Source organism: Dendrobates tinctorius, unplaced genomic scaffold, assembly GCF_039654945.1.
Source record: "Dendrobates tinctorius isolate UK_male_01 unplaced genomic scaffold, ASM3965494v1 ptg000196l, whole genome shotgun sequence".
Lineage (NCBI taxonomy): Eukaryota > Metazoa > Chordata > Amphibia > Anura > Dendrobatidae > Dendrobates > Dendrobates tinctorius.
The window spans coordinates 21,183,743-21,198,213 of record NW_027361863.1 but is presented as its reverse complement, the minus strand read 5'-3'; the positions used below and the strand labels follow the sequence as shown (position 1 = coordinate 21,198,213).

The window sequence follows — 14,471 nt, the reverse complement described above, 5'->3', positions numbered from 1 at the left end:
TTGTGGCCGTGTTGTCTCCATTTTGAAGGAGCAATTGTCTACCCACTGATTGAGTCTCTTCAGGTTGACTATGGTTCTCCAAGAGCCGTCTGTTTTTTGTATTAAGAAGAGGGGGGAGTAGAACCCTCTTCCTTCTTCTTGCACTGGGACTTCCTGTAAGACTTGTTTTGCACTAGTCCCAAGACTTCCGTCTCCAGGGCCAGCTGTTGCTCTTGGTTTTTCCTTCGGGGTGTCATTATAAAGGTACGCCTGGGCGGACGGGTGAATTTTATTTTTAAACCGTCCTTTATTATGTTTAGGACCCATGTACTGGGGGAGATATTTGCCCAGGCGGAAAGGAAGAGAGAAAGCCTTCCCCCTACCTCCGGCCCGATGTCATTGGGGAGATTTTTTGGAGGAAGTGGAGGGCCCCTTAAACATATAGCCCGATCCTCTCCTTTCTTTAAAATCCCAGTTTTTCCTATCTCCCAGGGGACGACCCCTGTTAAATCTCCTCCTCCGAAAGGGCTGCTTTTTAGGTTCTCCCGGAAATCGGGGAAGGCTTTTCTTCCTATCCCCCGCATGTTCCAAAATTTCTTCTAGTTTTTTCCCGAAGAAGAATTGGCCATCACATGGAACGGAACATAACCTATGTTTTGATGGTAAATCTCCGGGACACCCTTTAAGCCACAGGACTCGTCTTGCCGCATTTGACAGGCTTGCTGCTCTAGCTGTCAATCTTGCGGAATCTGCAGAGGAATCCACTAGGAAAGCCGCTGCTTCGTGTACCAGTGTCAGATTAGACAGAATTTCGTCCCTAGGAACTCTATCCTTGATCTGGTCTTCTATTTGTTGTAGCCAGACCATGAGGGCACGAGCGGTACAGGTACCAGCTATCGCTGGTTTTAATCCACCTGCCGAAGCTTCCAAGATGTGCTTTAGGAAACCGTCTGCTTTTTTATCAAGCGGGTCTTTCAACATGCCATAGTCCTCTAATGGTAGAGATACCTTTTTTGAAGATTTGGCTATGGCCCCATTAATTTTTGGAACTTTTTCCCAGGTCTCAGAATCCTTTAGCTCAAATGGGTACCTTCTTTTTGATGTAGAAGGTAAGCCCCCTGACCTCTCAGGTTTTTTCCATTCCCTGTCAATTAGGGCCTTTATCTTATCATTTACAGGGAAGGTACATTTTTTCCTTTCCTCCAGTCCTCCAAACATCACATCCTCCAATGATTTAGGAGTCTTTTCCTCTTTAAGGCCCATTGTAGCCCTGATAGCTTTGACCAGCTTTTCCACGTCCGCTGTAGGGAAACATGGATGGCCGCCTATATCGCTGTCCGAGGAGGATTCTGAGGAATGAGAAGAGGAGGTGGAGGGGGACAAGGATCTTTCCCCCCCCTTCTGCCCTGGCGAGGCCTCTGAATCAGAATCCCTTCTACGGCTTCTTTTATCCTTTTTAAGGGCTGCCTTTAGGGAACCTTTCACCTCCTGTTGTATTAACGCCTTAAGGCTAGTCACCAAATCAGGGGTTACCTCCTGTATAGTTTTATTTATACAGTCAGCGCAGAGGTCTTTCTGCCACTGATCTGCCAGCGGGTGTTTGCATAGGCCGCATTCCCTATTCTTGGTTTTGCTGCTAGCCTTCCTCGACCCCTAGTGATCAAACAGAGAAAATGGAACCCCGTTACCCTAAGGGTGACATTCACGTAGATCACTCACCACCGCTGTCAATCAGGGGTACCGATCTCGGAGGCTCCTCAGATGCACTCGTGACGTTTCTTCTGGACGTCTCAGAGTCATGCCGGTCGCGTTTACTGCTCCTGGTATGCTGGCAACTCGGCCTGGAATCTGGCGGGAGCTCTTGCTGCTGCTGATGCTGCTGTCGCCGCTGCTGACGCTGCTGCTGATGCTCATCTTGCTCAACTTCCATTGTGAAGCCTTGGGCATGAGTGCGTCTTCTGTGGTCATCCCCCTTATGTAAGGGGGATCCACTGCACTCTCTGCCTCCTCCGGTTACCCCCACAGACCCTCCCCCCCATGCCATGCCGCCGGGATCTTCTTTTGCCGGCCGGCATTTTTTCCTATGGGCGCCGCCATCTTGGATACCGGTGCCGCCTCCTGATGTCACGCGGGCACGCCCCTTCCCAGCGACGTCAGAGGGGCGCGACCCAGAAGTGGCCACTCCCTGATGCTGCTGTGCTGCTCCTGGATGCGGCATAGGGGAGAGGGCGGCGCGGCAGCCACGGCAGAGCCCCAGGACCCCAGTGCTGCTTCTGCACTCGCTCGGATGCTGAGCCCCCGGGGGACCCGCGGACGGCGCTTCCCCCTCCCATCGCACAGTGCCCAGGACCCTGCCTGTTCTTTCATGCCGGCACGAGAGAGGGGCAGGTACGTGTTCTTCAGTACACGGGTCCCTGTCAGGACAGGAAACCCAACTGAAGCGAGGGAGAGGTACCGCCCCTTTTATCTTCAGCAGGGTTCCTGTCCTGACTGGGCGGATCCCCTCTCTCATGTGTGCCGTCATGGGAGACGGGAAAACTGAAGATTTACTCTTGTGATAGATCATCAATAGCTGATTGATGGGATTTCATACCCGACACCAAACACCTGTTACTAGCGCCCTTCAGAGTCTGGTGTCATTGTGCAGGGAAAAACATTGAAGGCAAAGCAGCTCGGAATCAGCAACGTAACTCTCGGGATCTATGGAGGTTTCAGAACTCAGAACATCATAGTAACATAGTAACATAGTTTTGAAGGCTGAAGGAAGACCTTATGTCCATCTAGTTCAGCCTATTTTTAGTGCAGCTGTTCTGCATTGTTGATCCTGGGGAAGGTAAAAAACCCACTGAGCAGAAGCCAATTTTCTCCATAGGTAAAAAAATTCCTTCCCCTAAGCTGGGTCAACCATCTACCTATAATATTCTGTTATTCGTAACCTTCTATACTGTTACTCACAAGAAAAGCATCAATTCCTTTCTTAAATTCATTCAGTGAGTTGGCCATCACCACTTCCTCAGGAAGAGAATTCCAGAGCCTCACTGCTCTTACCGTGAAGAACCCTCTTCCATGCTGGTGCAGAAATTGTCTTTCCTCCAAATGAAGAGAATGCCCCCTTGTTCTTGTCACAGTCCTTGGTACAAACAGTTCATTGGAGAGATCTCTGTATTGCCCTCTGATATACTTGTACATATATATTAAGTCTCCCCTAAGTCTTCTCTTTTCTAGAGTAAATAGACCTAATTTTGATAACCTTTCTGGGTATTGTAGTGAACCAACTCCATTTATCATTTTAGTAGCCCGCCTTTGAACCCTTTCAAGTTCAGTAATGTCTTTCTGGAGCATCGGCGTCCAAAATTGCACACAATCCTCCAAGTGTGGTCTGACGAGTGATTTGTACAGAGGGAGAATTATGTTTTCATCTCGTGTCCCAGACCTCTTCTAATGCATCCCATGACCCTGTTTGCTTTGGTGGCAGCTGCCTGACACTGGGCACTCCAATTTAGCTTCTTATTGACTAAGATGCCTAAGTCTTTTTCCATGTCTGATTTCCCCAGCAGTTTCCCATTTAGTAAGTAATTGTAGCATCTGTTTCTCCTTCCCATGTGCATAACCTTACACTTATCTGTGTTAAACCTCATTTGCCATTTTTCAGTCCAATTCTCCAATCATCATTTCATAGCATGACTAAGCAATATGCCATCATGTAACAAGATTATACCCCTTTAAATGTTTTCCATTATTATATCCAGTAATTGTATTTTTTACATGGATTTGTATCATTTTACATCGGCTTATTTTCTTTTGATTCAGATTCCGACAATATTGGATCCGCTCAGTGGAGATCTTCAATATATGAGAATTTTGCTGATTGACTTATCATACATGGAGAGAATCAGAGACAGAAATGTGGCAGAGACTATACTAAATCTCACCCTAGAGATCCTCTTCCGTCTTACAGGAGAGGTGAGAGATTCTGGTGACCTCACATTACATCATCTATGGTGATAACAGATGATATGACCGGATAGGAGAGGACTCTGGAAATGTCTGAAGTAAGATTTATTACTCTGTCTCCCCCATACACAGGATTACACAGTGGCAAAGAAGACCTCTAGTGATCGCTGTCAGGCCCCTATGTCTGAAAGACAGGGAGGAACTCTGAGTCCAATCCCGGGACCTCCACCGAACCCACGGATACATGAGGACATTAATGACCAGAAGATCCTAGAACTCACCTACAAGATGATTGAGCTGCTGACTGTAGAGGTGACACCGCTGGGAATGCTGGGACATTATACACTATAAAGGGATCGGGGGGATGACGGTATCATTGTATGTGGCAGGTTCCTATAAGGTGTCAGGACGTCACCGTCTACTTCTCCATGGAGGAGTGGGAGTATCTAGAAGGACACAAGGATCAGTACAAGGACGTCATGATGGAGGACCACCAGTCCCACTCATCACCAGGTAATAGACAGGACTAAATACACACATCCGTTAAAGGGGATTGGTCGCTTTAGGAAAAACTTAAAAGCTTTTGTTCAGCCACAGAAAAATCTGAATATTTCAGAATTCTATAAAGTAGATCATATTCCCATCAGTGATCCCCTCTGCTCTCATTCCAAATCTTCCCGGGTCCCTTAATGGTCTCTGTACATCTTCTTCTGGTTCAGACTGACATGTGATCAATCATCAATCATTGCAACAGGAGCAGTGGTCACCACAGCGGCCAATGACGACACCTCTCCGCATCCTCCAATGTAACACACAGCACCTGCACTTGTGTCCTGGATGTAGTTTTTTTTTTTCTTTATCTCTTTATAAAGTTCAAACATGAAATTGAATTAACATAAATGCTGCCCTGCACAGACACCTGGATGCAGAGTGATGTGTCTGGTCACGTGCCCCTCTGTGGATGGGAGCGCCGTGTGATCAGTAGATACGGTTGTTGTAAGAATGTGGAGTGGCTTCTGAAGAAGCGAAAATGAAGCGAAACATATTACTACATTTATTACAATCATTGGATTTTCTAAAGGGAATCTGTCAGTAGGATCAACTTACAGAAACCGCGTATATGGATGTGCAGGTCTTAGAAAAGTAAATCTAACCACACCTCGAAACTGTGCTTCTCCAGCTTGTTTCCATGCCCAGCACCAGCCTATTTATTTTATCATCTATGTGTTCCCTACAGTAAGAACCAGTAAGAGGACGACACCAGAGGGACATCCCGGACCTCCGGACTGTTCACAGGATCATCAGGTAGGTGGAGAGAAGGTTGTAGGACTCTGATGTGCAGGAGGCTGTGCAGGTCGGGTGTTCTGCCCAATCTCCATTATTATATGATTTATACATGGCTGACCACAGACATTACAGGGTGTCTGGATCTTCTCACAGTTTTCTGGCTATGGAATAGGTTGGATAAAGGAACCGACCGGTTGGATTTATACAGGAGACCTGCAGATATTTGCTGTTGTAATTATTGCTCATCCTGATAATTATATTTCCTGGTCATAAAAATCATATACGACGTCTCCAAGTATCTGGCAACTTTGAAAATTTTTATTTTTCAGTTTTTGAATCAAGCTGAAGTTCAGAACCATACTACAGATATCAAGGTAAAAGAAGAGACAAATGAGAGGATTGATGAGCCGGGTGCAAAGGAGATTCCTACCGATAACCGATCGGGTGAGTGATCGCCACTGAATGCAGATTACAGTCACATGTTCACTGAATTCACTGGATGCAACAATTTCATGTTTTAAAAAACATATTTATTTCAAAATAAAACTACATAATTTATAAAATAGACTGTAAGCCTGATGAGACTGGTGTACTACTTCCTTATAAAATCAGTGTCAGAAATACTGTATAATCCTGATTTTAATTATATTATATTAAATTGATCACTTGCAAAAATCATCATTAGAAGATCAGAATCGAAAACTTTCATATAGGAAATCATATATCCATTCTGACATGGATTTTCACAATAAGAACACCAGCCTCATCAGGTCGAGAAGATTTATTTTTCACTCAATGCAGTTTGTAATGTGAAATTTGCAGAAAAGTCTGCTTTAGCTCCTTCATAATCGGGATATTTTACGGTTTTTTTTTGTCCCCCCTCCCCCCTTCTTCCATGACCTATTACCTTATTTTTTCCATCCACATAGTTATACGGGGGCTTGTATTCTTGTTTTTTTTTTTAGTGGAACGAGTTGTTCTTTTGAATGACAGCATTCATTTTGTCATGTGATGGAAGTAGGAAAAAGAATTGCAAGTGATTTGAAAATTTCAAAAAAAGTGCAATTCACAATTTTTTTTATTTATTTATGTATTTATTTTGTATTTATCATGTTAGTTAAATTGTTCACTATAAGGGAAAACTTACCTGGCAATATGATTCTCCAGTACGATTAAGCAGATGTCAAAAATGTATATTTTTCTTTATTTAAGTGTTGAAAAATAATTTGGTGATTTGTAAAAAAAAAAAAAAAAAAAGGCAAAAAACTACAACAATTTTTGCTTGTGTCGCCATTTTCCAAGACCCATAGCATTTTCAATTTTTGGGATATGGGGCTGGGTGAGGGCTTTTTTTTATTAAAAAAAACCCATTACTTTGTCATTCCAATTTTTTTTTTATCGTTATGCTGTTTACCAATTATTATTTTACATATTTGATGTTTTAATAGATTGGACTTTTACGAATGCAGTGATGCCAAATATGTGTATTTTTTTATTGCTTTATTTTTAAAGGGGAAAAACGGGTGATTTGAACTTTTGTATTTTTTTTTTATTTTTTCATATTTTTAAAACCATTTTGTGTTCACATTTTATTGTATTTGTTAAGTCCCCTTTGGGGACTGGAAGCTTCGATCATCTCATCGCTTGTGCTATACTTAGCAGTGCATCAACACTATAGCAAAAATCATGGTCTCCTACTCTATAAACATCAGGTACAGGCTGGTCTTCACAGGAGAACTGTCATGACATGCGCAGAGGTCTTCAGCAGACCCCCCAGCTATCATGGCAACCCATCAATGCTCGGCCATCACGTCACAGGTGTTCCGATGGGCGCATAAAATGACGTTCCCCCCTACCGGCACATGTTAAATGCCCCTGTCCAAGATTGACAGCAACATTTCATAGGTTAACAGCGGCAGGAGGAGCTCCATGGCTGTTATAGACTGAAGATGGCTGAATAATGATAATGTCGGTAAAGCGCTGTGGAATTAATGGCGCTATATACCGTAAATGAGTAAAATAAATAATTCAACCTTCATCTGCTGGGAAAAATGCACAATTGACATGGCTGTTATTTTTGCAAAAGGAGGATCTACGAAATATTAATGTCACTTTTATGTTGAGGTGCCCATACTTTTGCACCGGTCAAATTTTGTTTAAATGCAGATTGCACATTTTCTGTTAGTACAATAAACCTCATTTGAATCCAGAAATATAACTGAGTCCATCGGTTATTAGATATATGAAACCGAAATAGCTGTTGCAAAAACCAAAATTGTTATAAAGAAAAAAGGTTAACATTAATAGGGGTGCCCAAACTTTAACATATGCCTGTAAATAAATTCCAAATGTGGTAAAATGGTGAATAAAACACAATTCTACCATTCTTTTTGGGTTTCCTTTTTATGGAATTCATTATGTGGCAAAAATGTGATGATTCCGAGAAGAGTCAGCAATCAGCCCAGAACTATAAGGGAGGACATGGTCAATGATCTGAAGAGAGATGGGACCACAGTCTCAAACATTACCTTTAGTAAAACATTACATCATCATGGATTAAAATTCTGCAGGGCACACAAGTTCACCAATGACTATTTGGATCATCCAGAGGAGGCATGGGAGAAAGTTATTTGGTCAGATGAGACCAAAATAGAACTTTTTGGTATCAACTCCACTGGCCGTGTTTGGAGGAAGAAGAAAGATGAGTACAACCCCAAGAACAGCATCCCAACCGTGAAGCATTGCGGGGGAAACATCATACTTTGGGGGTGCTTTTCTGCCAAGGGGACAGAAGGACTGCCCCCCAATGAAGAGATGATGGATGAGGTCATGCATAGCAATATTTTGCCCAACAACCTCCTTCCATCAGTAAGAGCTTTGAAGATGGGTCTTGGCTGGGTCTTCCAGCATAACAATCACCTGAAACACACAGCCAGGGCTACTAAGAAGTGGCTTCACAAGAAGCATTTCAAGGTCCTGGAGTGGCCTAGCCAGTCTCCACACCTGGACCCAATAGAAAATCTTTGGAGGGAGCTGAAATGCAATGTTGCCCAGCGACAGCCCCGAAACCTGAAAGATCTGGAGATCTGTATGGGGAAGGGGCCAAAATCCCTGCCATGGTGCCATGGTGAGGGTGCCATGTCATATTGTCAGACCAACTAACAACTTGTGAGATGAGCTGAAGTTTTTATTGGTACCGTTTTTGTGTACAAAACATTTTTTGATCGCTTTCTAATCCACTTTTTGTTGGTGAAATTAACAAAAAAAACAGGAATTCAGGGATTTTTTTTATGCTGTTCACCATGTGGTCAAAAGTGATAACAAAGCTTTATTCTTTGGGTCAATACGATTACAGCGATACCACATAATTTTTTAATGTTTTACCGCTTTTACGCAATTAAAACAATTTTATAGAAAAAAATAATTGTTTTTGCATCACTCTATTCTAAAAGGTATAGCTTTTTTATTTTTACTCTGACAGAACTGAGTGGCGACTTGTGTTTTCCCAAGACAAGTTGACATTTTGAGCTATACCATTTTTATTTATATTCAACTTTTTGTTTGTGTTTCATTCCACATTCTTTTCAGCGGTATGATGAAAAAGCATAGTTTTTTTTGCCATGTTCTTATTTTTATTTTTTTTATGGTGTTCACTGTAGGGGTTATATAGTGTGAGTTTTATAGATTCAGTCATTCTGTAAGCGGTAACACCAAATATGTGTTCTTTTTATGTTTATTTTTGTTTTTACATAAATATAAGTGTATTTTTTGTTTTTTTATTGTGGTTTTTTTTTTTTTACAGTTTTTTTAAAACTTTTGTACTTAGTCCCTCTATGAGACTTTTATTGCAATGAACATTGGTATAATGCATTGTAATGCACCAGCATTGCAATACATTAGACCTGTCAGTGGTGCGTTGGCAGATCGCCTTTTAGATCATACTCATGGTATGGCAGACCAGTAATTCATTATTTGACCTCCTACTGACATGACAACAATCAGGCCACATTGCAAGGGTGCTAATTGGGTGGGAAAGGGAGCCCCCTACTTCTCCTAATACTCTAAATCCTGCGATCAGCTGTCACTTAAGCTGAGCTCCCAGCAGCGATCGTGCTGGCACCACTCCTGTGCCTGCATAATCACCATGAAGTACCAGTATGGAAATTTGTGGGAACACACTGCAAAATACGACGTATGTCATATGTTGGGAATTTGCGATTTTTTTAAAAATATTTATTTGAAACTATTTAAAGGCAATCTGTCACCCCATTTTCGGCCTATAAGCAGCGGCCACCGCCATCAGAGGCTTATCTACAGCATTCTGTAATGCTGTAGAGAAGCCCCCGATGAAACCTGAAAGATAAGAAAAACACGTTAGATTATACTCACCGGGGGACAGGTTCGGTGGGTGTCGCGGTCCGGTCCAGCGCCTCTCATCTTCATACGATGATGTCCTCCTCTTGCTTCTCCCTCAGCTCCTGTGCAGGCGTACTTTATCTGTCCTGTTGAGGGCAGAGTAAAGTACTGCAGTGCGCAGGTGCCGGGAAAGGTCAGAGAGGTCCGGCGCCTGCGTACTGCATTGCTCTGCTCTGCCCACAACAGGGCAGATAAAGTACGCCTGCACAGGAGCCGAGGGAGAAGCAAGGAGGAGGACATTATCGTATGAAGATGGGAGGCGCCGGACCGAATGGCGACACCCATCGGACTGGATTGGACGCCAGGGTGAATATAATCTAACTCGTGTTTCTTCTCTTTCAGGTTACATCCGGGGCTTATCTACAGCATTACAGAATTCTGTAGATAAGCCCTGATGGCGGTGCCGGCAGCTGATAGGCCGAAAATGGGGTGACAGATTCCCTTTAAAGCTATAAGGGATTGAAATATATGGGCTGGAGATAAAGAACATGAGATTGTCACCATATGTGGCAACGTTATGAATTATGGTTCTAACTGTAATTCCAGCTATACTGGGCAAAATGATTTAAAATGGCAACACACTTTTAAGGTTTTGTTATTGAAAAATAATAAATTTAGTTTTACTTTTTGGCAGATGACTTTACCAGAAGCTCAGAGAGGCATGAGACGTTGGATTTTAAAGTCTGTACTCCTGTTACCGTACAAGCTGCACATGAAGAACATGCCGATATACCTGATATACCTTCATCTTCTAATTCATCACACACTGATAGACAACATAAAATTCACAGAAGGGGAACAAAACCTCAAACGTCTCCTGCAAGTGTAAAGTCATTTTCATGTTCAGAATGTGGAAAATGTTTTAACCGGAAATCATATCTTGTTAGACATCAGATAAGTCACACATGGGAGAAGCCATATTCATGCCCAGAAAGTGGCAAACATTTTACAAATCAATCAAATGTTGTTATACATGTGAAAAATCACACCGGCAAGAAAGAATTTTCATGTTTAGAATGTGGGAAATATTGTAACCAGAAATCAGATCTTGTTAGACATCAGAGAAGTCACTCAGGGGAGAAGCCGTATTCATGTTCAAAATGCGGGAAAGATTTTACACGTCAGTCAGGTCTTGACATACATGAGAGAAGGCACAGAGGGGAAAAACCATATTCGTGTTCAGAATGTGGAAAATATTTTACCCAGAAGTCAGATCTTGTTAGACATCAGAGAATTCACACGGGTGAGAAGCCATATTTATGCTCAGAATGTGGAAAATGTTTTAACAAGAAATCACATCTTGTTATACATCAGAGAATTCACACAGGGGAGAAGCCATATCCATGTTCACAATGTGGGAAATATTTTAACCAAAAATCACATCTTGTTAATCATCAGAGAATTCACACAGGGGAGAAGCCTTATGCATGTTCCCAATGTGGGAAATGTTTTACCCGTAAATTAAGTCTTCAAGTCCATCAGAAAATAGCATGTAATTTGTGAAATGTATGCAATTGCAAATAAACATCTTTAAAGCAAATAGAATACAGAGAATACATATACATTAAGTGATGAGTCTGGAAATTTCTCTGACATTTTTTGACTGTTAAAATGAAGTTTTCATGGGTTATAATCGTATAAAACATTGTTTGTTGACCCTTTCACATGGACCTTGGAAAAAGGTATGAATTGCTCCTAATGGGGAAAATTGTAGAAGTGAAAATGACTTTGTGTCAACTAATGTACATGAAATTCCCTGTTGCAGAGGTCTCTGTTGCCATCTGGCTGAATGTACTGCTTCAATTAAAGGGAACCTGTTGTGGGGAGGTTGACCTGACAGAGGCACTGAGAAGAGAAAAGGGTGCCGTACTGAGAGTGACCATTAGAGGGCAGTGGGGAGCACAGAAGAGAGTGTTACATAACTGCCACAGGTCAAGGTCACTCTGATTGGTCAAAGCTGACTGTCAGGTGACAGTGGGCGTAGCTACCAGGACTGGCAGTATAAAGGCTGAGGGAAGTTTCTAGAAGAGTCAGTCAGCCAGGGGAGCTCACTAAGAAAGGAGGGTCTGCTGCCCAGTGGAGAGCCCTCACAGAGCACCAGACAGTAGAGACGGTCACAGGGGGTGACCCAGGAACACAGGAGCATCAGACGGAGACAGTCTGAACGGAATAGGTACCTGTGTACTTTGAACGGGAAAACACTGTGGTGGAAGTGCCTAGGGCAGCCACAGTGAGGAGAACCACAGAGGACACCACTACAGTGTCACCGAGGCATCTAAGGTACCCGGGTCTGTGTGAGGAAGAAAAGTGAACAGCCCTGTCTTAAAGTGTGGACATTGGCAAAGTTGGTGAATAAAATCAGACCTGTTGAACTACAGTACTGTCTCCAGTCTGTTTGTGCTAAGAAGTGGGTCACCCCACAGTTCTGTTGGACCAGCACACCTCTCCCGCCTATCAGCAGCAGTACCACCGCATTATCGTATCATCTCTCCAAGCCCTGGCTTCTACATTTGGTGTAGTCGGCAGGATCAATTGCCGCCAAAACAACATCTTCAGTGGCAGGCCTGCCACCAAGTAGCAAAGGCCCCAAGTTGTGTGTGGTGAAGAATTGTTTTGTTGCTGTACCCTGTGGAATACAAATAAAAAAAAAATTGGACTGTGGATTGCTGGCTGCCAATAAAATGGCCGTGGTGATTTGGCGCCCAAAGAAAGAGAAACAGACATTGCTGATTGTACTACTGGATGATTCGGGGCTTTGTCAAATCCGCCCCTGGGGGGAGTGGTGTTTGCCTGAAGAGAACTGTTCCCTTATGTTGGACCCTGGAAGATGGGTGGAGAAGCCCACCGCCGCACCCTCCCAAGAACGGGAGTGGCCCGGGTGGAGAGACCTGCTGTGGCTGTTTGGCGCCATTCAGCTACTGGACCTCGGACGGCATGAGACGCTGTAGCTGTCGGGGTGTCGGACTCCAGGAATGGCGGTGGCGCCAAGAATTGGAGACATGTCGGGAGACCTGCTCAGGGAGCCTCCCCGCGGAGCTGTTAGGCCTGGAGGCCGGCCCTGTCGGACGGCAGGGTGAAAATCAACGGCCAACGAAGGAGCAGTGGGAGAACCTGCTGGGAGCCGCCGTGGCTGGGAAGGTGAGCGTGTCCCCGGTCCCTCTGGCGACTCCCCGGGAATACCCCATCCCCACGTGCCATGCAGCGGACAGACCACGGGGCCTTGACACCGGTTCTCGGCCTCCCCGCCCACCTCTATACGCTGTGGTGCCTCCCGCTCTGAGCAATGGCGTAGCCCCTGCCAAACTGACCTCCAACGCATCGGTCTCACTCCCGGCCACTACTGAAATCGGGCCATCAACTGCAGTGTCTGACTTACCGGAAAGTGCGGCCGCTGCTTCATCTGTGGCCCTACCTGAGATTGCTTTGCCGGATCCCGTGGAAGCCTTGGTAACAGCTGCGGCCTCCCCTGCGGCCGCGCCAATGTCGCTGTCAAAGCCGGCGTCGCCTATTCACCATCGGAGCCTGCGGCCGCTTCTGTTTCGACCTCGACCGCGACCCGCCCACTGGACTCTGCAGCCTATACCGGACACTCCGCCTGGGTTGCGGAGGTCATTGAAGGAAAACAGGCCAGAGAGCGGGAGATCTGGGGGCTGCTCCATGAAAAAGGAGAGGCGGGCATCGCGGCTCCACGGTCTATCGGGAGGCTGGTGCACACAAACCGAGAGAGAGGGTATGGCTTTATCCGTGATCGTGCCACTGGAGAAAAAGTTTATTTAAATGTGGCGTCCATCCATCATGGTCGGGCTTTACAGGAAGGAGACTGGGTCTCTTATTATAAGGAGTATTGCCCCTATTACGCGGTAGCCGTCATCGCCTGCCCTGAGGGGTACAAGCCTCCATAAAAGGACGAGGTCGCCTGGGTCTCGAGCATCAGGGACACTCGAGGCCCAGAGTTATTTTTGGCATCCCAGAGACTCCACGGCTGTGGAGTCCCCCTGTTATGACGAGACATTGGCCACCAGGAGGTGGCCCGGAGCACCTACTACATTGAACTGCCGGGACTGTAGTGCACCGTTGCACAATGAGGGGACTGTTCCGCGTCCCCGTAGGAAACATATCCTCCTGGTGCATCAGGGATGCCTAATGAGAGTGTTTTATTTAAAGGAAGGGGGCACCCCTGTCCTCATTTGGTTGACATGTTTTTTTTTTTTATGTGTGTGTAGTTGTGTTTAAAAAAAAAAAAAAAGGAAAAAAAAAAGAGCTCTGTTTTGATAAAATTGTATTGCAACAGATGTGGAAAACTGTGTAGTGAATTTGAAATGTTAAAGTGTTATTTATTTTAAACAAGAAAATGTGTATTCAGCAGGTCCCGGGTACAGAGAGTATGATGACCACGACTTGTCCAAGATGACAGGACAAGAAGAAGACAGACAGACCGGGTACCTGAGCAAGGGTCTGTGTGACCGAGAGTCTGTGTGACAAAGGGTCTGTGTGACCAAGGGTCTGTGTGACCGAGAGTCTGTGTGACAAAGGGGTCTGTGTGACCAAGCGTCTGTGTGACATAGGGGTCTGTGTGACCAAGGGTCTGTGTGACCGAGAGTCTGTGTGACAGAGGGGTCTGTGTGACAAAGGGTCTGAGTGACCCAGATGCCGACCATGACAGTGCCAGTTCCCTGACACAACTTTCACCCCAGGACGAGATTGTCGAGGACGACAATTGTTAAAGGAAGTTAGAATGTGGGGAGGTTGACCTGACAGAGGCACTGAGAAGAGAAAAGGGTGCCGTACTGAGAGTGACCATTAGAGGGCAGTGGGGAGCACAGAAGAGAGTGTTA

The 14,471-nt window shown here is 44.8% G+C and overlaps 1 protein-coding gene across 1 annotated transcript in view; it reads left to right on the top strand.

Annotated features, from left to right (window-relative positions):
- The window catches only part of LOC141056100 (uncharacterized), a 103,697-nt gene extending 92,523 nt beyond the window's left edge, over positions 1-11,174 (top strand). Inside the window, 6 exon segments of the mRNA XM_073552755.1 lie at positions 3,790-3,942; positions 4,066-4,245; positions 4,323-4,446; positions 5,171-5,238; positions 5,550-5,664; positions 10,271-11,174. Of these exon segments, the coding sequence (XP_073408856.1) occupies positions 3,790-3,942; positions 4,066-4,245; positions 4,323-4,446; positions 5,171-5,238; positions 5,550-5,664; positions 10,271-11,139 (1,509 nt within the window). The 3' untranslated portion in view covers positions 11,140-11,174.
- Positions 11,175-14,471: the final 3,297 nt, after the last annotated feature.